Below are 19,649 nucleotides of genomic sequence, written 5' to 3'. Positions count from 1 at the left end.
CCCCCAGGCTCAAGCGATCCTCTTACCTCAGCCTCCTAGATAGCTGGGACTATAGGTGTGAGTGATTGTGTCTGGCTCAGTCTGTCTCTCTTTTTTTCCTTTTCTTTTCTTTTTTTTATTTTTATTTTTATTTTTATTTATTTATTTATTTATTTATTTTGAGACAGGGTCTCATTCTGTTGCCTAGGCTGGAGTGCAGTGGCGCAGTCTCAGCTCAGTGCAACCTCTGCCTCCTGGGTTCAAGTGATTCTCCTGCCTCAGCCTCCTGAGTAGCTGGGATTACAGGTCCCCACCACCACGCCCGGCTAAGTCTTATATTTTTAGCAGAGACGGGGTTTCACCATGTTGGCCAGGCTGGTCTCAAACTCCTGACCTCAGGTGATCCACCCACCCCAGCCTCCCAAAGTGCTGGGATTACAGGCGTGAGCCACTGCGCCCGGCCTCTCTCTCTCTTTTAAAAAAATCCCTGTCTCAGCCGGGCACGGTGGCTCAAGCCTGTAATCCCAGCACTTTGGGAGGCTGAGACGGGCGGATCACAAGGTCAGGAGATCGAGACCATCCTGGCTAACACGGTGAAACCCCGTCTCTACTAAAAAATACAAAAAACTAGCCGGGCGAGGTGGCTGTGGTCCCAGCTACTCCGGAGGCTGAGGCAGGAAAAAACCCGGGAGGCGGAGCTTGCAGTGAGCTGAGATCCGGCCACTGCACTCCAGCCTGGGCGACAGAGCCAGACTCAGTCTCAAAAAAAAAAAAAAAAAAAAAAAAAAAAAAAATCCCTGTCTCAGAGCTGGGCATGTTAACTCATGCCTGTAGTCCCAGCACTTTGGCAGGCCAAGGCAGGAGGATTGTTTGAGGCCAGGAGATCAAGACCAATCTGGGCAACAAAGTGAAACATTGACTCTACAAAGAAGTTTTAAAATATTAGCCAGGCATGATGGTGTGTGCCTGTGGTCCCAGCTACTTGAGAGGCTGAAATGGGAGGATTGTTTGAGCCCAGGAGGTGTAGACTGCAGTGACCTGTGATCACACCACTGCACTCCAGCCTGGACAACAGAGCGAGATCCTGTCTCAAAAAAAAAAAAAAAAAAAAAAAAAAAAAAGGCCGGGCATGGTGGCTGATACCTGTAATCCCAGCACTTTGGGAGGCTGAGGTGGGTGGATCATGAGGTCAGGAGTTTGAGACCAGCCTGGCCAATATGGTGAAACCCTGTCTCTACTAAAAATACGAAAATTAGCTGGGCATGGTGGCAGGTGCCTGTAGTCCCAGCTTGGGAGGCTGAGGCAGGAGAATCACTTGCACCCTGGAGGCAGAGGTTGCAGTGAGCTGAGATCATGCCACTGCACTCCAGCCTGGGCGACAGAACGAGACTCTGTCTCAAAAAAAAAAAAAAAAAAAAAAAAAAAAAAAAAAATCCCTGACTCTCTTCCTCTGTCTCCTCTTGGAGCTTCCTGGGATTGCCTCCCAGAAAAACCATTTGTCCCTGAATCCTTGCCTCAGGCTCTGCTTCTGGGGGAGGGGCTAAATGCAGACAGCATGGACTATTGCCTTATTGTTCATGGCTGTGTCTCCAAGCACCCTAAACAGTACCTGGCACACAACAGGTGCTCAATAAATAATTGCTGAATGAATGAACTAAGAGGCACGGTCCTTCCCAAAGCTTTAGAGGCAGAAGGAAGTGTCACTATGGAGCCTGGGCAGGTTGGCACAGAGAGGTGAGAATGTGGTGGGGAGGGCTGAGGTGTCCCCTAGTTGCTAAGGGATCCTCATGGTCCTTCCACCCCACCCCCACCTCACGATCCTCCATCCCTGACCGCTTGGCTGCCCACCTGCTCGGCCTTCAGGGTGAGTTCGATAAAGATTTGCTGCAGCTTCTCGTTGACGAAGTTGATGCAAAACTGCTCGAAGCCATTTTTCTGCAGAAGGAGGAAAAGGGTCCTTCCCTCAATGTCCTGGTGCTAGAAGTTCTTGTGGCCACCCCGAGCTGCCCCAGGGAGGACAGGATGTGGGCTGGAGGCAGGGGGCCTTACCTGGAAGATCTCGAAGCCATAAATGTCCAGCACACCGATGCTGTACTCTTCCTGGGGTTTTTGCATAGCACGGTTGATGGCCTGCGGTGTGGGTGGAGACAGGAGGTCAGTGGGCATCGGTCAGATCTGAAGCCCCCGCCCACCACTCCTTAGACACATGCCTAGCCAACTTCATGGGTGATGTCCCCTCATGCCAATTTCCCTCCAGCCCTCTTTAGCTCTGCCCTTCCTGGCTCTGTATATGGTCTCCCCACCCCCCAGTCAGTCACTCAGAGGAGAAACCCAAGTGTCAGTGCATCAGGGTCTGTGGCTCCGGAGCTCACTCTGCCCCTGAACCTCTCTGCACCTCTATTTTCTTATCTTTAAAACGGGTTGATAATAGCAACTACTTTATGGGGCTTTTTCTTTTCTTTTTTTTTTTTTTGAGGTGGAGTCTCACTCTGTTGCCCAGGCTGGAAAGCCAGTGGCGCAATCTCGCCTCACTGCAACCTCCGGCTCCAGGATTCAAGAGATTCTTCTGCCTCAGCCTCCCAAGTAGCTGGGATTACAGGCGTGCGTCACCACACCTGGCTAATTCTCATATTTTTAGTAGAGACGGGGTTTTGCCATGTTGACCAGGGCTGATCTCAAACTCTTGACCTCGGGTGATCTGCCCACCTTGACCTCCAAAAGTGCTGGGATTACAGGCATGAACCACTGTGCCTGGCCATACATTTTATACTTTATTTATTTTTATTTTTTATTTTGAGATAATGTCTCAGTCTGTTGCCCAGACTGGAGTGCAGTGGCTTGATCATGGCTCACTACAGCCTCAACTTCCCGGGGTCAGGGATTCTTCCACCTCAGCCTCCTGAATAGCCGGCATTACAGGCACCAGCCACCGTGCCCAGCTAATTTTTGTATTTTTGTAGAGAAAAGGTTTCGCCCTGTTGCCCAGGCTGACTCCATACATTAAAAAAGTTTTTATTTTATTTTATTTTATTTTATTTATTTATTTATTTTGAGACAGAGTCTCGCTCCGTTGCCCAGGCTGGAGTGCAATGGCATGATCTCAGCTCACTGCAACTTCCACCTCCCGGGTTCAAGTGATTCTCCTGCCTCAGCCTCCCAAGTAGCTGGGATTAAAGGCATGTAAGGCATGTGCCATGACTCCTGGGTAATTTTTAGTAGAGACGGGGTTTCACCATGTTGGCCAGGCTGGTCTTGAACTCCAGACCTCAAGTGATCCACCTGCCTCAGCCTCCCAAAGTGCTGGGATTACAGGCATGAGCCACTACATCTGGCCAAGGTGTTTTTTTTTTTAGAGACAGAGTCTTGCTCTGTCACCTAGCCTGGAGTGCAACAGTGCAATCATAGCTCACTGCAGCCCTGACTTTCTGGGTTCAAACGATCCCCCAACTTCAGCCTCCTGAGTAGATGGAACCACAAGTGCACACCACCACACCCAACTAACTGGAAATTTCTGTAGAGATGGGGTCTTGCTATGTTGCCCAGGCTAGTCTTTTTTTCTCTCTCTCTCTTTTTTTTTTTTTAGACAGAGTTTTGCTCTTGTTGCCTAGGCTGGAGTGCAATGGCACGGTCTCGGCTCACGGCAACCTCTACCTCCCGGGTTCAAGCAATTCTCCTGCCTCAGCCTCCGGAGTAGCTGGGATTACAGGCATGTGCCACCACGCCCGGCTAATTTTGTATTTTTAGTAGAGACAGGGTTTCTCCATGTTGGTCAGGCTGGTCTCGAACTCCCGACCTCAGGAGATCCGCCCACCTCAGCCTCCCAAAGTGCTGGGATTACAGGCATGAGCCACCGAGCCCAGCCACCCAGGCTAGTCTTGAACTTCTGGCCTCAAACGATGCTCCCACCTTGGCCACCCAAAGCATTGGGATCGCAGGCGTGAGCCACTGCACTTGGCCTCCATAAATGTTTGTGACCCCAGAGCGCCCACTCTGCCCTCCAGCCCCAGCCCCACTCGCCTCCACGAGGAAGTCGAAGAGGCGGGCATAGAGCCCCTTGGCCAGGGCGTCGCGGGTGTAGGCTGCCTGCTCCACGTTGAGGGTCACATCGATGGACTCACTGCGCCCGCCCCAGCGGCTGTCCATCTTGCGGCTGGTCAGCTTCTCCTGCAGTCGCCCACTGTCAATGCCCAGCAGGTAGGCGGGAAAGGCCAGGACTACCGGAGCAAAGGTCAGGGCAAAAACGGGACAGTTGGTTGGGCTCTTGTGCCTCCTGCATGGGCCTCCTATTATCCCCATCTTGCCAGTGACACCGACGTTGTCCCCGTGGGCTCTCAGCTTCCTGGGGGCAGAGCTGGGAGGACGCAGTTCACACACCCACAGGCCTCCATCCCGCCCTCCCTGACACCCACACTCACGGTCCACACTCTCCACTCGGGCGTAATTCCCGTCTTCACAGAAACTGATGTTCCCTAGGTGCAAGATCCCCGCCACCAGCTGCAGGACCAGCTGCTGGATGCTGGGCGGGATCCCAATGACCTGCATGGCGCTCTGTGGGTGCAACGGGAGCAGAAACTGTGCCGCGAATCCCGGCCTCCAACCTGCCTCCAGGGGCAGGCTTGAGGGGCCACAGCACGGACTCAGGGAGTGAGCACCCTTGAGTCCCCGTCCTGCCCCTTTCAATCACTTGCTGCGTGACCTTGGGCAAGTGCCTGCACCTCTCTGGTCTTTGTTTTTTATTATATTTTTTATTTTTGAGACAGAGTCTCCCTCTGTTGCCCAGGCTGGAGTGCAGTGGCGTGATCTTGGCTCACTACAACCTCCTCATCCCGGATTCAAGCAATTTTCCTGCCTCAGCCTCCCGAATACCTGGGATTACAGGTGTGAGCACCATGTCTGGCCTAGGCTTTGGTTTCCTATTTTATTTTTTAAAGAGTCTCACTCTTTCACCCAGGTAGGAGTGCAGTGGCGCTATCTTGGCTCACTGCAACCTCCACCTCCTGGGTTTAAGCGATTCTCCTGCCTCAGCCGCCTGAGTAGCTGGGACTACAGGCACATGCCATCACGCCTGGCTAATTTTTGTATTCTTAGTAGAGACGGGGTTTCACTATGTTGGCCAGGCTGGTCTCGAACTCCTGACCTCAGGTAATCCACCTGCCTCGGCCTCCCAAAGTGCTGGGATTACAGGCATGAGCCACCGCGCCTGGTCTTTTTTTGGTTTTTGAGATGGAGTCTCACTCTGTTGCTCAGGCTGGAGTGCAGTGTTGTGATGTCGGCTCACTGCAACTTCTGCCTCCTGGTTTCCAGCAATTCTCCTGCCTCTGCCTCCCCAGTAGCTGGGATTACAGTCACGCACCATCATGCCCGGCTAATTTTTGTATTTTAAGTAGAGACGGGGTTTAACCACGTTGGCCAGGCCGGTCTCAAACTCCTGACTTTAAGTCATCTGCCTGCCTCGGCCTCCCAAAGTGCTGGGATTACAGGCGTGAGCCACTGTGCCTGGGCTGGGCTTCGTTTTCCTAATTGGTAACTCAGGGGAGTTTCTGGGGCTGAGGTCTGCCTGGCTGGGGACTGGGGTGGAGGCCGGTGCTCACCAGAGTCTCACCAAAGTCACTTCTGTCGTCGGTGCCGTCCACCTGGTAGGTGTCCGATTGGTTGAGGTAGTAATAGTAGTCTGGTGTCATGAGGCCCAGGTTCTGCCTTTGCTCCTGGGAGGCCCCTTCCAGCAGCTGGAGTGTGTGCAATGTTCATGCATCTGGTGCTTGCCTGGCTCAGCCCCTGTGATCCCCCCATCTGCCCTGCCATGCCCTCCCAAGCATGTACTTTTCCATTGTCCACCCTGCTGGGCTCCAGGTGGGGCTCACTCTCCCCCAGCCTCTTCCCTGCACCTGGTAGTAGATGTGGAAGTTCCTCTCATTTTCATTCTGCATGACCACGCGGGACTTCTCCAGCAAGAAGTTGGAGATCTTGCCCCCATCCGGCTCCCCACCTCGGCTGAACTGGATCTCAAAGTACTTGCCCTGAATTTGAGAGAACCATGTCAGCACCCCAGCATCCTGGGGTGCAGGTTGGGGAAGGATTAGGGATGGGTCTTATGAGCCTTGCCTCTCTTCCCTTCTTCCTTTTTTTTTTTTTTGGACAGAGTCTCACTCTGTTGCCCAGGCTGGGGTGCAGTGGCGCTATCTCGGCTCACTGCAACATCCACTTCCTGGGTTCAAGTGATTCTCCTGCCTCAGCCTCCTGAGTAGCTGGGACTACAGGTGCCCGCCACCACGCCCAGCTAATTTTTGTAGTTTTGGTAGAGACGGGGTTTCATCATGTTGGCCAGGCTGGTCTTGAACTCCAGACCTCAAGTGATCCACCTGTCCCAGCCTCCCAAAGTGCGGGGATTTCAGGCGTGAGCCCCCCCGTACCCAGTCCAAGGGTATGGAATTTAGTAAACCATGTGCATGTGCAGGTGTAATACTAAAGTCTATGAGATGGATATTAACATCATCCCCATTTTATGGATGAGCAAACAAAGGAAACTCAGGAAGTTACATCGATTTTTTTCCCCCAGGCTACACAGCTCACAATGACAGAATCAGACCCTGAATTCAGATCTGTTTACCTATCCTGTCTTCCACTGGGCCCAGCACAGCACCCACACAAAGAACGAGTCCCAGAACTATTGTCGAAAGAAGGAATAAATGAGGGACTAAATTGGACCTGAAATGTGAATGGGAACAATGTAGCATGGCTGCAGCCAGGGAGCATTTAAGAATGTTACACAGGGGTGTCATGGCCTCCACAGTTCTGCCAATGGGGGACTCCCTTTTGAAATGGACCATGAGCAGGAAGTGAGTCTCCCATTCAGGAGCAGGTATTTCCTGCTGGGTTTCCAATGGGCTCTTGTCCTGGCAATGCAGATGTGTGTATGTGTGGTTGTGTGTGTAGAAAGGTCAGCACGGATGGAGCAGCTTCTCCAAGCAGAGCTGCAGAGACTCACAAAGCGGCTGGAATTATTGTTGCGCACAGTCTTGGCGTTGCCGAAAGCCTCGAGCAGCGGGTTGGACTGCAGGATGATATCTTTGACATGCTGGGGGCAGAGGCAGGTCGGGTGGGAAGAAGTCAGACGGGGGCAGGAGTGCAGATGAGTGGGGCTGCACTACCATGCAGGTGAGGGCGACCCAGCTCATCCTTCTGTTTTTCTCGTCTCACCTGGACCTTGTCGCCTCCGCCAGACACCTTGGAGATGTAGCCCATGATGTATTTAGCTGCCACTGTCTTCCCAGCTCCACTCTCTCCACTGGGGATGAATGGAGGAATAAATGATCAGTGGATGGGGTTGGGGGGAAGAGCCCTTTTTAGTGCCTATTTATTCATTAAGCACCTACTGTGTGCCTGCCAGTATTCCGGGTACTGGGGATGCCATAATGAACAAGACAGATAAAATCTCTGCTTTCAGCCGGGCATGGTGGCTCATATAATCCTATAACCCCAGCACTTTGGGGGCCTGAGGAGGGAGAATCACTTGAGGTCAAAAGCTTGAGACCAGCCTGGCCAACATGGTGAAACCCAGACTCTGTTAAAATACGAAAATTAGCCGGACATGGTGGTAGGCGCCTGTAATCCCAGCCAGCCACTCAGGAGGCTGAGGCAGGAGAATTGCTTGAACCTGGGAGGCGGACGTTGCAGTGAGCTGAGGTTGCACCATGCACTCCGGCCTAGGTGACAGACTGAGACTCTGACACACACACACACACACACACACACACACACACACACACACACTCTCTCTCTCTCTCTCTCTCTCTCTCTCTCTCTCTGCTCTCATAGAGCTGGTATAGATGGATTGACGGAGATGGGGTCTCATTCTGTTGCCCAGGCTGGAGTGCAGTGGTGTGATCATAGCCCCCTGTTCCTGCCTGGAACTCCTGGGCTCAAGCAATCCTCCCTCCTCAGCCTCCTGAGTAGCTGTGGACTACAGGCATGCACCACAGTGCGCGGCTAATTATTTTATTTTTATAGAGACAGGGTGTTGCCATGTTGCCCAGGCTGGTCTTGAACTCCTGGCCTCAAGAGATCCTCTTGCCTTGGCCTCCCAAAGTGCCGGGATTACAAGCATAAGCCACCACACCTGGCCTGAGGTGACATTTAGAGGGGACAGACAGACAATAGCAGAATGAATCAATAAAATACATTGTGAGTCAGATGGCGACAAGGAAAATAAAACAGGGTGAGGGCAGAGAGGGACAGCAGGGCTGTGTTCAGATTGGGAGTTTCAGGCAAACCTCCCTGGGGGCAGTGATGATGTTTCAGTGGGGGCCTGGGCAGCAGGGTCTGTGGCGCCCCAACCCCGTCCATACCTAATGATGACACATTGGTTCTCACAGTCGATAAGCATGTTCCGGTACATGTTGTCCGTGAGGGCGTAGATGTGCGGGGGATTCTCATACTGGGCCTGGTGGGGGAGGTCAGGTCTCAGCCCAGGGCTGGGGGCTAGAGGTCTCGGGGCTGTGCCTCCCACCCAGCGCCAGCCTCTGCCTCCCACCCAGCCCCAGCCTCACCGCGCCCTGGTAGAGGTCGATCTCACGGTCGGTGAAGTAGGGCATCTGCTTGAAGGGGTTTACGGAGATAAGCACAGAGCCGATGTAGGTCTGAGGGATGGTTAAGGGTCGTGCAGTGTACTGGTAGGTTTTGTCCTCCCTGTCCCCTCATCCTGTCCCCACCCAGGGCTTCCCAGAACTGCATTGCTTGGAGGTGGAAGAGATGGAGATATTGGATGCACCTCGAGTCTCTTGGAAAAAACAGGGCTGGCCGGGTGCGGTGGCTCATGCCTGTAATCCCAGCACTTAGGGAGGCCGAGGCAGGCAGATCACTTGAGGTCAGGAGTTCAAGACGAACTTGGCCAACGTGGTGAAACCTTGTCTCCACTAAAAATACAAAAAATTAGCCGAGCATGGTGATGCGTGCCTGTGATCCCGGCTACTTGGGAGGCTGAGAGAGGAGAATCACTTGAACCTGGGAGGCAGAGGTTGCAGTGAGCTGAGATCGTGCCATTGCATTCTAGCCTGGGCAACAAGAGCCACTCAGTCTCAAAAACAAAACACAAAAACAAAAAAATTAGCCAGGCATGGTGGCTCATGCCTGTAATCCCAGCTACTTGGGAGGCTGAGGCAGGAGAATCGTTTGAATCAGGGAGGCAGAGGTTGCAGTGAGCCGAGATTGTGCCACTGCACTCCAGCCTGGGCAACAGAGCAAGACTCCATCTCAAAAAAAAAAAAAAAAAAAAAAAAAAAAGAAAGAAAAGAAAAAAAACAGGGTTGGATGTGGAATGGGGGAAACGGAACACACTGGGGCTGAGCTTCTCCAGGACAGAGGGAGCAGTGGCAGCCACAGCTGCCCCCAACCAGAGCCCTGCTGTCACTCTGTCCTCTGTCTCACCGCCTGGTGCTCTCCTGGCCCATCCCTCCCTCTGCTCCATCACCCTCCTCTCCGTCCATGGCCCAGCCATTCATTCCTTCCCTGCCTGCCCGCCTCCATCCTTGGCCCAGGGTACAAAGATGTAGTCGTCCATGAAGCGCTTCCGCAGGTTGGCGGCAATGGCGTCTTCGGTGATCTGGGGAAGGAGCACCATGTCGTCCACGCCGCTCTGCTTCACGTTGTGGCTCTGCCAGTGGAAGCGCTCCTTGCTGCCCTAGGGGGTGAGAAGGGGTTCGGGGTGAGCCCTTGCACGGGGATGCGGCACCTGGCTCACCGATGCCATCAACTGGGTTCTGTCCCACCTCCCCAGCTCCACCTCCCCAGCTCCACCTCCATTCCTCCTTCCCCATCTCCAGGAGAGGCTGGCAGGAACCAAGCCAGGTCCCCTGCCCCAGACAGAAGTTGCACCGCCTCGGATCCAGCCCTCAGTCCTCTTTATTTTTTTTATTTTTAATTTTTATTTATTTATTTATTTTGAGACAGAGTCTTACTCTGTCGTTCAGGCTGGAGTGCAGTGGCGCAATCTCGGCTCACTGCAATCTCCACCTCTCGGGTTCAAGCGATTCTCCTGCCTCAGCCTCCCGAGTAGCTGGGATTACAGGTGCCCACCACCACACCCAGCTAATTTTTAATATTTTTGATAGAGACGGGGTTTCACTATGTTGGCCAGGCTGGTCTGGAACTCCTGACCTCAAGTGATCCACCCACCTCGGGCTCCCAAAGTGCTGGGATTACAGGCGTGAGCCACCGCACCCGGCCTCTTTCTTTCTCTCTCTCTCTCTCTCTCTCTTTTTTTTTTAATTAATTTTTTTTTGCCAGGTGCAATGGCTCTTGCCTATAATCCCAGCACTTTGGGAGGTTGAGGCAGGAGGATCACTTGAGGCCAGTAGTTCGAGACCAGCCTGGGCAACATAGCAAGGCCCTGTCTCTATTAAAAGAAAAGGCCGGACGTGGTGGCTCACGTCTGTAATCTCAGCACTTTGGGAGGCCGAGCCGGGTGAATCCGAGGTCAGGAGTTTGAGACCACCCTGGCTAACATGGTGAAACCCCGTCTCTACTAAAAATACAAAATTAGCCAGGTGTGGTGGTGCATGCCTGTAATACCAGCTACCCGGGAGGCTGAGGCAGGAGAATCGCTTGAACCTGGGAGACGGAGGTTGTAGTGAGCCAAGATCACGCCATTTCACTCTAGCCTGGGCAACAAGAGCTAAACTCTGTCTCAAAAAAAAAAAAAGGCAATCTGAAAAGGCTATATACTGTCTGATTCCAACTATAGGATATTCTGGAAAAGGCAAAACTATGAGGACAGTAAAAGATCAGTGGGGCCAGACGCAATGGCTCAACCTGTAATCCCAGTACTTTGGGAGGCCGAGATGGGAGGACTGCTTGAGGCCAGGAGTTCAAGACCAGCCTGGGCAACACAGCGAGACCCCCATCTCTACAAAAAATAGAAAAATTAGACAAGAGTGGTGACATGTGTCTGTGGTCCTGGCTACTCTGGAGGCTGAGGTGGGAGGATCACTTGAGCCCAGGATGCGGAGGTTGCAGTGAGCTGATATTTTGCCACTACACTCCAGCCTGGATAACTCTTGTCTCAAAAAAGAAACAAACAAAACAAAAAAACAAACAAAAAACCAAACAAACAAAAAAAGTTTTTTTTTTTTTTTTGAGACGGAGTCTCACTCTGTAGCCCAGGCTGGAGTGCAGTGGCTGGATCTCAGCTCACTGCAAGCTCCGCCTCCCAGGTTCACGCCATTCTCCGGCCTCAGCCTCCCGAGTAGCTGGGACTACAGGCGCCCGCCACCTCGCCCGGCTAGTTTTTTGTATTTCTTAGTAGAGACGGGGTTTCACCGTGTTAGCCAGGATGGTCTTGATCTCCTGACCTCGTGATCCACCCGTCTCGGCCTCCCAAAGTGCTGGGATTACAGGCGTGAGCCACCGCGCCCAGCCACACCTGGCTAAGTTTTAAATATTTCATAGAGACAGGGTCTTGCTCTGTTGCTCAGGCTGATGTCTAACTCCTGGGCTCAAGTGATCCTCCCACCTTGGCCTTCCAATATGCTGGGATTACAGGTGTGAGCCACTGTGCCTGGCCTGAAAAGGGTTTTGATAAATAGCTGGGAGAAAGGGTGCACCAGGCGGGGTTAACTGTCTGGGAGAAAGGTAAGGAGGTGTGGCTGCAGCAGAGACAGAGAATGGAATGCAGGGGTAGTCAGGGCTTCAACCCCTCACACTGCTCCTGGCCAGAGTAGTCGGCATGAATTCTCTCCCTCCCTCTCTCCCTTCCTTCTTTCCTCTCCCTCCCTCCCTCCCTCCCTCCCTCCCTCCCTCCCTTCCTTCCTTTCTCACTCTGTCCCTCCCTTCCTTCCTTTCTCCCTTTCTCCCTCCATCTCTCTCTTCCTTTCTTCATCTCTCCCTCCATCTTTCTTTCTTTCTCTTTCTTTCTCTTTCTCTCTTTCCCTCCCTCCTTCCTTTCCCTCCCTTCCTCCCTTCCGTCCTTCTCCCTCCCTCCCTCTCCCTTTCTTTCTTTCTTTCTTTTTCTCCTTTCTTTCTTTCTCTTTCTTTCTCTCTCTCTCTTTCCTTCCCTCCTTCCTTTTCCTTCCTTCCTTCCTTCTTCCTCCCTCCCTGCCTGCCTTCCTTTCTCTCTCCCTCCATCTTTCTTTCTTTCTTTTCTTTCTTGTCTGTCTTTCTTTTTCTCCTTCCTTTCTTTCTTTCTCTTTCTCTCTTTCCCTCCCTCCTTCCTTTTCCTTCCTTCCTTCCTGCCTTTCTTTCTTTCTTTCTTTCTTTCTTTCTTTCTTTCTTTCTTTCTTTCTTTCTTTCTTTCTTTCTTTCTTTCTTTCTCTCTCTCTTTCTTTTTCTCTGTCTTTCTCTCTCTCTTTCTTTTTCTTTCTGTCTTTCTCTCTCTCTCTTCTTTCTTTTCCTTTTAATGGAGAACGGGGTCTCGCTATATCGCCCAGGCAGGTCTCAAACTCCTGGGCTCAAGCTATCCTCCCACCTCTGCCTCCCTGAGAGCTGGGATTACAGGTGTGAGCCACAGTGCCTGGCATTTTTTTTTTTTTTTTTCAGAGTGTCACTCTATTGCTCAGGCTGGAGTGCAGTGGCATGACCTCATGCAGTGGTGCAACCTCCACCTCCTGGGTTCAAACGATTCTTCTGTCTCAGCCTACCAAATAGCTGGGATTACAGGTGCCTGTCACCATGCCCAGCTAATTTTTCTATTTTTAGTAGAGACGGGGTTTCGCCATGTTGGCTAGGCTGGTCTCGAACCCCTGACCTCAAGTGATCCGCCCGTCTCTGCCTCCCAAAGTGCTGGGATTACAGGAGTGAGCCACCATGCCTGGCTTCTTTTTTCTCCTTCCTTCCTTCCTTCCTTCCTTCCTTCCTTCCTTCCTTCCTTCCTTTCCTTCCTTTCCTTATTTCCTTCCATTGTTTTCTTTCCTTCTTTCTTTTCTTCCCTTCCCTTTCCGTCCGTCCGTCCATCCCTCCCTCCCTTCCTTCCTTTTTCTTTCTTTCTTTCTTTTTTTCTTTTTGTTTGAGATGGAGTCTCACTCTGTCGCTCAGGCTGGAGTGCAGTGGTGCAATCTTGGCTCACTGCAACATCCACCTCCCAGGTTCTAGCGATTCTTCTGCCTCAGCCTCCTGAGCAGCTGGGACTACAGATGCCCGCCACCTCACCCAGCTAATTTTTGTATTTTTAGTAGAGACGGGGTTTCACCGTATTAGCCAGGCTGGTCTTGAACTCCTGACCTCGTGATCCACCCACCTTAGCCTACCAAAGTGCTGGGATTACAGGCGTGAGCCACTGTACCCGGCCCTTCCTTCCCTTTTCTTTTTTTTCCTTTCTTCTTCTTCTTTTTTTTTTTTTTGTTTTTTGAGACGAAGTCTTGCTCTGTCACCCAGGCTGGAGTGCAGTGGCGCAATCTCGGCTCACTGCAAGCCCCGCCTTCCGGGTTCACGCCATTCTTTTGCCTCAGCCTCCTGAGCAGCTGGGACTACAGGTGCCCACAACCACACCTGGCTAATTTTTTGTATTTTTAGTAGAGATGGGGTTTCACCATGTTAGCCAGGATGGTCTCGATCTCCTGACCTCGTGATCCGCCTGCCTCAGCCTCCCAAAGTGCTGGGATTACAGGCGTGAGCCACCGCACCCAGCCCTTTCTTTCTTTTTCTTGTCTTTGTTGAGACAAGGTCTCACTCTGTCACCCAGGCTGGAGTGCACTGGTGCAATCATGCATCATTGCAGCCTTGAACTCCTGGGCCCAAGCAATCCTCCTGCCTTGACCTCCTGAGTAGCTGGGCATATGGGTGGAAGCCACTGGGCCCAGCTGAGAGATTTTAGTTTTGTTCAGTGTGCTAAGAGCTCAACACTTTATTTTAAAAACTTATTTAATTTATTTTTTTGAGACAGGGTCTTGCTCTGTTGCCCAGGCTGGAGTGCACTGGTGCAATCATAGCTAACTATAGCCTTGACATCCAGGCTCAAGTGATCCTCCCACCCCAGCCTCCTGAGTAGCTGGGACCATAGACAAGTACCACTGTGCCCAGCTACTTAAAATTTTTTTTTTTACAGATGGGATCTCCCTATGTTGCCCAGGCTGGTCTCTAACTCCTGGATTCAAGCAATCCTCCTGCCTCAGTCTCCCAGAGGGCAAGGATTACAGGGATGACCCACGGTGCCTGGCCAAGTTCAACATTTTGGAAGCTCACTTTGTTGAAAGTCCTGCCGGTGGTCGCGTTAAAAGTGACCTGTAGGTGGGACTGTCATACTTGTGTACAGGTGGGAGCACCTGGTGGCTCTCCTGGGCCTTCTTGGACCGCTGACCTTAGCACCTTCTTTCCTTCTTTCCTTTTTTTGTTTTTTTTTTGTTTTGTTTTGTTTTTTTTTTGAGACGGAGTCTTGCTCTGTCGCCCAGGCTGGAGTGCAGTGGCTGGATCTCAGCTCACTGCAAGCTCCGCCTCCCGGGTTTACGCCATTCTCCTGCCTCAGCCTCCCGAGTAGCTGGGACTACAGGCGCCCGCCACCTCGCCCGGCTAGTTTTTTGTATTTTTTAGTAGAGACGGGGTTTCACCGGGTTAGCCAGGATGGTCTCGATCTCCTGACCTTGTGATCCGCCCGTCTCGGCCTCCCAAAGTGCTGGGATTACAGGCTTGAGCCACCGCGCCCGGCCCCTTTTTTTGTTTTGATACTAAGTCTCACTCTGTCGCCCAGGCTGGTGTGCAGTGGTGCAATCACAGCTCACTGCAACCTCTGCCTCCTGGGTTCAAGTGATTCTCCTGCCTCAGCCTCCCAAGTAGCTGGGACTACAGGCGCCTGCCACCATGCCTGGCTAATTTTTTTGTATTTTTAGTAGGGATGGGGTTTCACCATGTTGGTCAGGCTGGTCTCGAACTCCTGACCTCAGGTAAGCCACCCGCCTTGGCCTCCCAAAGTGCTGAGATTACAGGCGTGAGCCACTGTGCCTGGCCAGTTTTTTTTTTGTTTGTTTTTTGAGACACAGTCTTTTTTTTTTTTTTTTTTTTTTTTGAGACGGAGTCTCGTGTCCTGTCGCCCAGGCTGGAGTGCAGTGGCGCGATCTCGGCTCACTGCAAGCTCCGCCTCCCGGGTTCACGCCATTCTCCTGCCTCAGCCTCCCGAGTAGCTGGGACTACAGGCGCCCACAACCGCGCCCGGCTAATTTTTTGTATTTTTAGTTTTCACCGTGGTCTCGTTCCTGACCTTGTGATTTGACAGGCGTGAGCCACAGACACAGTCTTGCTCTATCGCCCAAGCTGGAGTGCAGTGGTGAGATCTCAGCTCACTGCAACCTCTGATTCCTGGATTCAAGTGATTCTCGTGCCTCAGCCTCCTGAGTACCTGGGATTATAGGCATGCACCACCATGCCCAGCTAATGTTTTGTAATTTTAGTAGAGACAGGATTTTTCTTTTTCTTTCTTTTTTTTTTTTTTTTTGAAACGGAGTTTCTTGTTGTCCAGGCTGGAGTGCAATGACGCGATCTCAGCTCACTGCAACCTTCGCCTTCCAGGTTCAAGCGATTTTCCTGCCTCAGCCTCCCTAGTAGCTGGGATTACAGGAGCCCGCCACCACGCCCAGCTATTTTTTTTTTTTTTTTTGTATTTTTAGTAGAGATGGCGTTTCACTATGTTGGTTAGGCTGGTCTTGAACTCCTGACCTCAGGAGATCCACCTGCCTCAGCCTCCCAAAGTGCTGGGATTATAGGCGTGAGCCCCCACGCCTTGGCCTGACCCTAGCACTTTCATATTTGGACACACACTTTATTGTAAGGTCTTCACTGCAGGCAATCACACTGATTATTTTTGAAACTATGGGAGTCGAGTGTATCCATTGTCTGAGGTTAATGTTGGGATTTAAAGGAGGCCTAATTAGGTGTTTTTATAAGAAGTGGGTGCTGGCTGGGCATGGTGGCTCATGCCTGTAATCCCAGCACTTTGGGAAGCTGAGGCGGATGGATCACTTGAGGTCAGGAGTTCCAGACCAGCCTGGCCAACATGGTGAAACCCCGTCTCTACTAAAAATACAAAAATTAGCCAGGCGTGGTGTCAGGCGCCTGTAATCCCAGCTATTCAGGAGGCTGAGGCAGGAGAATCGCTTGAACACGGGAGGCAGAGGTGGCAGTGAGCCGAGATCGCACCACTGCACTTCAGCCTGGGTGACAGGAGTGAAACCCTGTCTTGAAAACAACAGGCCAGGCGCGGTGGCTCAAGCCTGTAATCCCAGCACTTTGGGAGGCCGAGACGGGCGGATCATGAGGTCAGGAGATCGAGACCATCCTGGCTAACCCGGTGAAACTCCGTCTCTACTAAAAAATACAAAAAACTAGCCGGGCGAGGTGGCGGGCGCCTGTAGTCCCAGCTACTTGGGAGGCTGAGGCAGGAGAATGGCGTGAACCCGGGAGGCGGAGCTTGCAGTGAGCTGAGAGCCGGCCACTGCACTCCAGCCTGTGTGACAGAGCGAGACTCCGTCTCAAAAAAAAAAAAAAAAAAAAAAACAAAAAAAGAAGGGGGTGCTGACTGGGATGCACTGAGAGCCCCTGGGGTGCGTTGGGAGAGGACAGAATCCCAGGGAGCAGTGGCGTGGAAGGTTTGAAGCTGACACCCACCACAGACTGGCTGACTGAGAACTGCCAGGGAAGTCAGAGGCAAAACCGGGACCAGGCGGGGGAGGCCCAGATGGGACGAGGGTGGGTTAGGAGCCATCAACTCAAGCCTGAAGAGGATCTGAGCTCACTGGAGACTGAGAGGGGCCCTAGGGTCAGAAGCGGGATTGGGAGGCTAGGAGGTATAGACAGCAATGAGGATCTGGCTGAGAAGGGAAAGAGGGAGAGAGGCTGTGGGGTGGAGAAGTGGGGTCAGGGGAGCCTGTGTTTCCTGGTTTTTTTTTTTTTTTTTTTTTTTTTTTGGTGGTGGTGGTATTGTTTTTGAGACAGAGTCTTGCTCTGACACCCGGGCTGGAGTGCGGTGGTGTGATTTTGGCTCACTGCAGCCTCCGCCTTCCGGGTTCAAGTGATTCTCCTACCTCAGCTCTGGAGTAGCTAGGATTACAGGTGCCCGCCACCACGCCCGGCTGATTTTTGTGTTTTTTAGTAGAGACGGGATTTCACCGTGTTGGACACGCTCATCTCGAATTCCCAACCTCAGGTGATCCGCCCACCTCAGCCTCCCACAGTGCTGGGATTACAGGCATGAGCCCCCGCCCCCAGCCAGAGACAGGGATTTCACCATGTTGGCCAGGCTGGTCTCTAACTCCTGTCATCGAGTTCAAGTTATCCACCCACCTCAGCCTCCCAAAGTGCTGGAGTACAGGCATGAGCCACCGTGCCCGGCCCGTTTCATTTTCAAGACAGGGAGACCAGATGGTTGATGAGAAGAGACAGACAATTGTGGGCAGGTTGGGTGCAGTAGCTCACACCTGTAATCCCAGCACTTTGGGAGGTTGACACGGGAGGATCACCTGAGGTTGGGAGTTCGAGAGCAGCCTGACCAACATGGCAAAACTCTGTCTCTACTAAAACTACAAAAATTAGCTGGGCGTGGTGTCGGGCGCCTGTAATCCCAGCTACTCGGGAGGCTGAGACAGGAGAATCACTTGAACCCGGGAGGCGGAGGTTGCAGTGAGCCGAGATCGCGCCATTGCACTCCAGCCTGGGCAACAAGAGCAAAACTCCATCTCAAAAATAATAATAATAAAAATTTAAAAATAAATAATTGTGGGCAAAGTGGCATCATTCATGGGCCTAGTGGGGCAGGAACAGGGTTGTGAATTACGGGGTCTGTTCTTTTTCTAAGCAGGTACTTGGGGAGAGGCTGGGGACAGGCACAGTTGTGTAAGTGGGTGGGGACACAGGAAGTGCATTTTGTCTCTGAAGAGCTTATGGGTGCAGATTGGATGGAAATAATAACATAGAAAACAGTGACAACAACAGTGAACACCTGGCGAGGCGTGGATGGCTCACACCTGCCATCCCAGCAGTTTGGGATGCCAAGGTGGAAGGATCACTTGAGGCCAGGTGTTTGAGACCAGCCTGGGCAACATAGTGAGACCCCCATCTCTGCCAAAAAAAAAGAAAAAAAAAATTAGCCAGGCATGGTGGTGTGCACCTGTGGTCCCAGCCACTCAGGAGGCTGAGGCAGGAGGATCACTTGAGCCCAGGAGTTCGGGGTTACAGTGAGCTGTGATGGTGGCAGCACTCCATCCTGGGTGACAGGTGAAGACCCAAAAAACCCAAACACCAAACTAGCACTTATTCTGTGTGCCAGGCTCCAGCCTATGCTTTTTTTTTTTTTGAGACAGAATCTCGCTCTGTCGCCCAGGCTGGAGTGCAGTGGTGCGATCTCGGTTCACTGCAAGCTCCGCCTCCTGGGTTCACAGCATTCTCCTGCCTCAGCCTCCCAAGTAGTTGGGACTACAGGCGTCCGCCACCACGCCCGGGTAATTTTTTGTATTTTTAGTAGAGACAGGGTTTCGCTGTGTTAGCCAGGATGGTCTCGATCTCCTGACCTCGTGATCCGCCAACCTTGGCCTCCCAAAGTGCTGGGATTATAGGCGTGAGCCACCGCGCCCGTTCTGGGTCCATTTTAAAGAAGAGAAAACTACAGAACAGAGAGAGGTTAAGCGTCCTCTTCAAGGACACACAGCAGGAACATAGCAGTGCAGACAGGACCTTGGGGAGGACCCATGGAGCTGTCCGTCCCCAGCCTGGTCTGCATCAGAGATCACCGGGGTTGGTGCTGCGGTCAGATGAGGATGGGGTGGGAAGAAGATGGGTCATGTCCACAATATCCCCTTTGGGGGCCAGTCGAGCCTTCAGCCTGCCAGGCCGCTCAGGCTGAGCTAAGACCCGAGGCCACTTCCCCTCACTGGGGTCAGTTGTGTCTGGCTAGGCCGGTCAGCCTGCTTGGCTCTCCCGGCTCTGACGACTTGGTTCCTCTTCCTGCCCTTCCCCTCTTCCCTCATCTGGCAGAGTGGCCCTCTTCTCTTCCCATTCTCTCCCTCTCTTTCCTGCCCCAGGCACTTGAGGCCTCCAGACACTCCATGCTCCAACCAACCGTAAAAATCAGAGGCTGCTTGCATCAAAGGGAGAGAGGGTTTTGCTCGAGTGAATACGGTATGGGGAGGGCAGTCGAGAATTTTGGCATGTGAGAGATTGGGGTCAAGGCCTGGCTTGACAGTTGACTGACTGTGTGAGGTAGGGAGGTCACTTCTCTTCTCCAAGCCTCAGTTTCCCCTCTTTGCAAATGAATTCGGCCGCACATGGTAGCTCACGCCTGCAATCCCAGCACTTTGGGAGGCTGAGGCAGGCAGATCACTTGAGGTCAGGAGTTCAAGACCAGCCTGGCCAACATGGTGAAACCCCGTCTCTACTAAAAATACAAAAATTAGCCCGGCATGGTGGCGGGTGTCTGTAGTCTTAGCTACCCGGGAGGCTGAGGCAGGGGAATTGCTTGAACCCAGGAGGTGGAGGTTGCAGTGAGCTGAGTTTGCGTCACTGCATTCCAGCCTGGGCAACAGAGTGAGACTCCATCTCAACAACCACCACCACAACGACAAATAACGAAATGGATTCCATAATGACCCTTGTGTGGGGTCTCTGAGAGGAGTACAGGAGCGAACAAAGAGAAAAAATGCACCGAGATGCCTCAGGAAATGTCATCTGTGACCTTGAGAGGATTTAAGGCATCAGTGTTGGAC

The 19,649-nt window shown here is 52.3% G+C and overlaps 1 protein-coding gene and 1 long non-coding RNA gene across 2 annotated transcripts in view; one reads left to right on the top strand and one right to left on the bottom strand.

Moving 5' to 3' along the window:
• The window catches only part of LOC126942911 (uncharacterized), a 600,821-nt gene that overhangs the window by 173,153 nt on the left and 408,019 nt on the right, over positions 1 to 19,649 (top strand). The window lies entirely within an intron of this gene.
• Positions 1 to 19,649, bottom strand: part of MYO1F (myosin IF) — a 55,173-nt gene that overhangs the window by 26,743 nt on the left and 8,781 nt on the right. Inside the window, exons 2-12 of the mRNA XM_050770075.1 lie at positions 9,518 to 9,655; positions 8,526 to 8,615; positions 8,325 to 8,419; positions 7,177 to 7,264; positions 6,965 to 7,054; positions 5,865 to 5,996; positions 5,571 to 5,705; positions 4,395 to 4,527; positions 3,997 to 4,193; positions 2,029 to 2,109; positions 1,828 to 1,914 (exon numbers count right to left, since the gene is read on the bottom strand). Of these exons, the coding sequence (XP_050626032.1) occupies positions 1,828 to 1,914; positions 2,029 to 2,109; positions 3,997 to 4,193; positions 4,395 to 4,527; positions 5,571 to 5,705; positions 5,865 to 5,996; positions 6,965 to 7,054; positions 7,177 to 7,264; positions 8,325 to 8,419; positions 8,526 to 8,615; positions 9,518 to 9,655 (1,266 nt within the window). The remainder of the gene's footprint in view (positions 1 to 1,827; positions 1,915 to 2,028; positions 2,110 to 3,996; positions 4,194 to 4,394; positions 4,528 to 5,570; positions 5,706 to 5,864; positions 5,997 to 6,964; positions 7,055 to 7,176; positions 7,265 to 8,324; positions 8,420 to 8,525; positions 8,616 to 9,517; positions 9,656 to 19,649) is intronic.

This window comes from Macaca thibetana, chromosome 19 (assembly GCF_024542745.1).
Source record: "Macaca thibetana thibetana isolate TM-01 chromosome 19, ASM2454274v1, whole genome shotgun sequence".
Lineage (NCBI taxonomy): Eukaryota > Metazoa > Chordata > Mammalia > Primates > Cercopithecidae > Macaca > Macaca thibetana.
Note: the sequence above shows the minus strand (reverse complement) of the source record. Positions and strands in the feature narration are given on the sequence as shown.